The sequence below is a fragment of the Glandiceps talaboti genome, chromosome 6, assembly GCF_964340395.1.
Source record: "Glandiceps talaboti chromosome 6, keGlaTala1.1, whole genome shotgun sequence".
NCBI lineage: Eukaryota > Metazoa > Hemichordata > Enteropneusta > Spengelidae > Glandiceps > Glandiceps talaboti.
The window spans coordinates 5451911-5457151 of NC_135554.1; the positions used below are offsets into that span (position 1 = coordinate 5451911).

The following is a 5241-nucleotide window of genomic DNA, read 5'->3' on the forward strand; positions in this document are numbered from 1 at the left end:
CAATAATAACATGGATGGATAGGCAAGTGAATAAAGATTCAAAAAATGTATGTAAATACAGCTAGCAACAAGACCACATCCATAGCAACACCCAAATCATGGTGTATATTGTAAAGATAAAAACTGCAATAAGTAGGCAAATAAATAAAGATTTCACAAAATGAATGCAAATATACCAAGTGACAAGACCACTTCCATAGCAATAGCAAAATGGTGGTGTGTATAGTAAAGATAGGAGTTATTTTTAATACAATTATGAATAAAGATTTATTTTAAAAATCATAAATGTATGCAAATATTCCTAGCAACAAGATCACGCCCATAGAAAGTCAAACAGTGGTGTAACCGTGTATGTTGCAAAGATAATAAGCGGTTAATAGGCAAGTGAATGAACATTCCAAATTGTATACAAATATACCTAACAACAAGACCATGTCTATAACAACAGCCAAATGATGGTGTATATTTCAAAAATAAAAATAGGAATTGTTTGGCGAGTGTAAAACTTTTAAAAAATTAACAATTGATCTATCAACGAAGATACTGTTCATACCAACAGTACAGTTGTGATATGTGTAAACATTTCTTTTCAATTCGTTAGAACTATTTTTTGTGGAAACTTTTAGACCATAAAGTTTTCATTTCCATTCAAAAAATAATGCAACAAATACAGATCAAAGGTAATCACAGAAGGATGAAACAGTGTGATGTGTTACAAGTTGAGTTTTACCATAATCTGAGACTGTCCTTCAAGGCCTCAAGTAATGTTAATAAATATACACTTACTGAGGATCACTTCAAATATCATTTTTCTTTGTTTATCGACAGATAAAGTCATAATAATAGATTGTCTTTGTCAACATGGACTTGTTACATTGGAAGAAATCATGGTTGAAGACAAGACTAAGGAGCATTCTACAACGTTTAATACTAGAAGTGAAGGTGTACATATGAGAATCCACACAAATGAAAGACCATTTGTGTGTAAGGAGTGTGGTAACAGTTTTACTCAAAGTAGTCAACTGAAAGGACGCATGAGAATCCACACAAATGAAAGACCGCTTCTATGTGAAGAGTGTGGTAAATGTTTTACATATCGTAGCAGTCTAAAAGAACACATGAGAATCCACACAAATGAAAGACCATATCTATGTGAACAGTGTGGTAAATGTTTTACATATAGATGCAATCTAAAGGATCACATGAGAATCCACACAAATGAAAGACCATATCTATGTGAAGAGTGTGGTAAAAGTTTCTATAGTTCAAGTAAGCTGAAAAGGCATATCAGGATACACACAAATGAAAGACCATATATGTGTAGAGAGTGTGGTCAAAGTTTTGTTCGAAATTGGAATCTAAAAGTACACATGAGAATCCACACAAATGAAAGGCCGTTTGAATGTGAAGAGTGTGGCAAAGGTTTCTATAATTCAAGTAAGCTGAAAAGGCACATGAGGATCCACACAAATGAAAAACCATACGTGTGTAGAGAGTGTGGTCAAAGTTTTACTCAAAGTGACAGTCTGAAAGAACACATGAGAATTCACACAAATGACAGTGTTGAAACTGGTGATGATGTACATGTATTGACTACCAATGAAAAGAAGAATTCTTCTAGAATTACAAGTACATGTACTTCTGAAAACTGTGATGATAATATCAAAGAAAAGACAACAACAGACTCTGGGGAGGGTAGAATAGAGTATAGAGGTAGAACTGAAAACTCAGGAAATGAAACACAGTTTCAATGTCTGAAATGTGATAAAAGGTTTAGTCATTTTAGTAGTTTGGAAGTACACTTACAGATCTACACAAATGAAAGATCATGTGTATGTAAGGAGTGTGGTAAGGGTTTTATGTATAGATACAATCTAAAGAAACACATGAGAATCCACACAAATGAAAGACCGTTTCTATGTGAAGAGTGTGGTAAATGTTTTACATATCGTAGCAGTCTAAAAGAACACATGAGAATTCACACAAATGAAAGACCGTTTGTATGTAAGGAGTGTGGTAAAAGTTTTACATATCGTAGCAGTCTAAAAGAACACATGAGAATCCACACAAATGAAAGACCGTTTCTATGTAAAGAGTGTGGTAAATGTTTTACATATCGTAGCAGTCTAAAAGAACACATGAGAATCCACACAAATGAAAGACCGTTTCTATGTAAAGAGTGTGGTAAAAGTTTTACACATAGTAGTAATCTAAAAGTACACATGAGAATCCACACAAATGAAAGACCGTTTGTATGTGAAGAGTGTGGTAAAGGTTTCTATAATTCAAGTAAGCTGAAAAGGCACATGAGGATCCACACAAATGAAAAACCGTACATGTGTAGAGAGTGTGGTCAAAGTTTTACTCGAAATTGGAATCTAAAAGTACACATGAGAATCCACTCAAACAAAAGGCCCTTTGAGTGTAAGGAGTGTGGTCAAAGTTTTACTCAAAGTGGCAGTCTGAAAGAACACATGAGAATTCACACAAATGACAGTGTTGAAACTGGTGATGATGTACATGTATTGACTACCAATGAAAAGAAGAATTCTTCAAGAACTACAAGTATATGTACTTCTGAAAACAGTGATGACAATATCAAAGAAAAGACAACACCAGACTCTGAGGAGGGTAGAATAGAGTATAGAGGTAGAACTGAAAACTCAGTAAATGAAACACAGTTTAAATGTCTGAAATGTGATAAAAATTTTAGTCATTTTTAATAGTAGTATGAAAGTACACCTAATGATCCACACAAACGAAAGACCATTTGTATGTAAGGAGTGTGGTAAAGGTTTTACTTTTAGGAGAAGTCTAACTGTACACATGAGAATTCACACAAACGAAAGACCATTTCTATGTAAGGAGTGTGGTAAAAGTTTTACACATAGTAGCAGTCTAACTGTACACATGAGAATTCACACAAACGAAAGACCATTTCTATGTAAGGAGTGTGGTCAAACTTTTACTTCTAGTAGTCATATGAAAAGACACATGAGAATCCACACAAATGAAAGACCCTTTATGTGTAACGAGTGTGGTCAAAGTTTTATCAATAGTGGCAGTCTAAAAGTACACATGAGAATCCACACAAATGAAAGACCGTTTGTGTGTAAGGAGTGTGGTCAAAGTTTTACTCAGAGTGGTCATTTAAAGGTACACATAAGGACCCACACAAATGAAAGACCATTTGTATGTAAGGAGTGTGGTCAAAGTTTTACATGTAGTGGCAGTCTGAAAGTACACACGAGGATCCATTCAAAAGAAAGGCCATTTGTATGTAAGGAGTGTGGAAACAGTTTTACCTGCAAGTGGAATCTAACAGTACACATGAGAATCCACACAAATGAAAGGCCGTTTCTGTGTAAGGAGTGTGGTAAAAGTTTTTATGATGGAAGTAAGCTGAGAAGGCACATCAGGATACACACAGATGAAAGACCATACATGTGTAGAGAGTGTGGTCAAAGTTTTATTCGAAATTGGAATCTAAAAGTACACATGAGGATCCATTCAAAGGAAAGACCATTTGCCTGTAAGGAGTGTGATCATAGGTTTGCAAAAAGGGTCAGTCTGAAAAGACACATGAGAATCCATACAACTGACAGTGCTAAAACACATGATGGTGTATTATCTATCAATGAAAAGAAGAATTCTTGAAGAAGTACATGTACTTCTGAAAACAGTGATAACTATATCAAAGAAAAGACAAAACCAGACTCTGAATTGAAAGTGAAAGACCCCATTCACTTGTAAGGAGTGTGCTTATATTTAGTTATTCCTATCCATAATCCAGTCTTTTAGGCAATAGGTTAATACAACTCTTTTTTGTCTTATACCAATAAAATGTACAATTGATTTTAAAATAAAATTGTTGCTGTCAGTTTAATGAATGTTCTTTGTTTGTTTGTTTGTTTGTTTGTTTGTTTGTTTGTGTAAATGAATTGAAGCCACCCTGCATGTAGTCTAAATGACAAGAAACGAAAATATAAGACATTAGAAAGTGAGCGTAAGAGATCATACTTACGTACCGAGGGTAACATGTTAGACAAGTTGAAGATTGATAATTCTAAAGAGTTTTTTAAAAAAAAAAAAATTCACGTCGGAAAAGGGTGAAAACAGGTAAATTTATGTAATTTTTTTTGTTGAGCTTTTCAAAACTTTATCTTCAACCGATGTTGATGCGGAGCCTGTTGCTGAAAACCTGGTAGACTCGCAAAATCATATTCTTTTTGATGAACTTGAGAATGATATTTCAGAGGATGACATTCGTAAAGGCTATTTGTAAGTTGAAAAGGGGCAAGAGTCATGGACCAGACGGTATCCTAAATGAGCTTTTCATTGAGTGTAAAGATTTCCTTCTAACAATTTTGCAGAGAATATTTAACAGGGTACTTTCCTGAAAGTTGGTGGTCTTCAGTAATTATACCTATCTTTAAAAAGGAGACTCTAAAATTGCCAATAACTATCGTGGAATTAGTCTGGTTGGTCATTGAGGTAAACTTTTTACATCAATTATAAATCACCGACTTTTCATATGGTCTTCATCTCAAAATATACTACTGATGTACATCTAATGTGCCTGGTTTTGGCACAGTAGATGCTATTTTTGTTTTAAATACCATTGTCTCTAAATCTCTGTCATCTAAGAAGCGTCTATATTGTACTATGTGCTTTCATTGACTTCGAAAAAGGCATTTGACTTTGTAAATCGTTGTACTGTTGCTTAAACTTTCAAAAATTGGTATTAGAGGGAAGATTTTATCCATCATTCGTTCTATGTATGCCAACGTCAGATCTTGTGTTGCAGTAGATGGTTTTATATCAGATCATTTTATATGTAAAGTAGGTTTAATGCAAGGGGACGTTTTATCTCGTATATATTATTTTCTATATATATTAACGACTTAGAAGTGGTTTTCTAAACAATGATTGTATACCTCTAGAGTGTAAATCTCTAAGTTTATTCTTGTTAATGTATGCTGACGATTTAGTTTTATTTTCGGAAAGTGTACAAGGATTGCAGCAACAGTTAAATTACCTTTTGGATTACTCGAGAAACTGGAATTTAGATGTCAATATTGAAAAGACAAAGATTATGGTTTTCAGGAATGGTGGTAGACTGAGAATTAATGAGCAATGGGTTTATGGTGGACAATTTGTTGAAGTTGTTGATAAGTTTACTTATTTAGGAATGTTGCTGAGTTATAATAACAAGTTTTCTTGCACGGAAAAACAATTTGC

At 33.9% G+C, this 5241-nt stretch overlaps 1 protein-coding gene across 1 annotated transcript; it reads left to right on the top strand.

Moving 5' to 3' along the window:
* The first annotated feature begins 2239 nt into the window (after nucleotides 1–2239).
* Nucleotides 2240–3759, top strand: LOC144436413 (uncharacterized). The gene has a single exon (XM_078125211.1). The coding sequence runs from the start codon at nucleotides 2731–2733 to the stop codon at nucleotides 3655–3657; it is 927 nt and encodes a 308-aa protein (XP_077981337.1). The 5' UTR covers nucleotides 2240–2730; the 3' UTR covers nucleotides 3658–3759.
* The last annotated feature ends 1482 nt before the right edge of the window (nucleotides 3760–5241 follow it).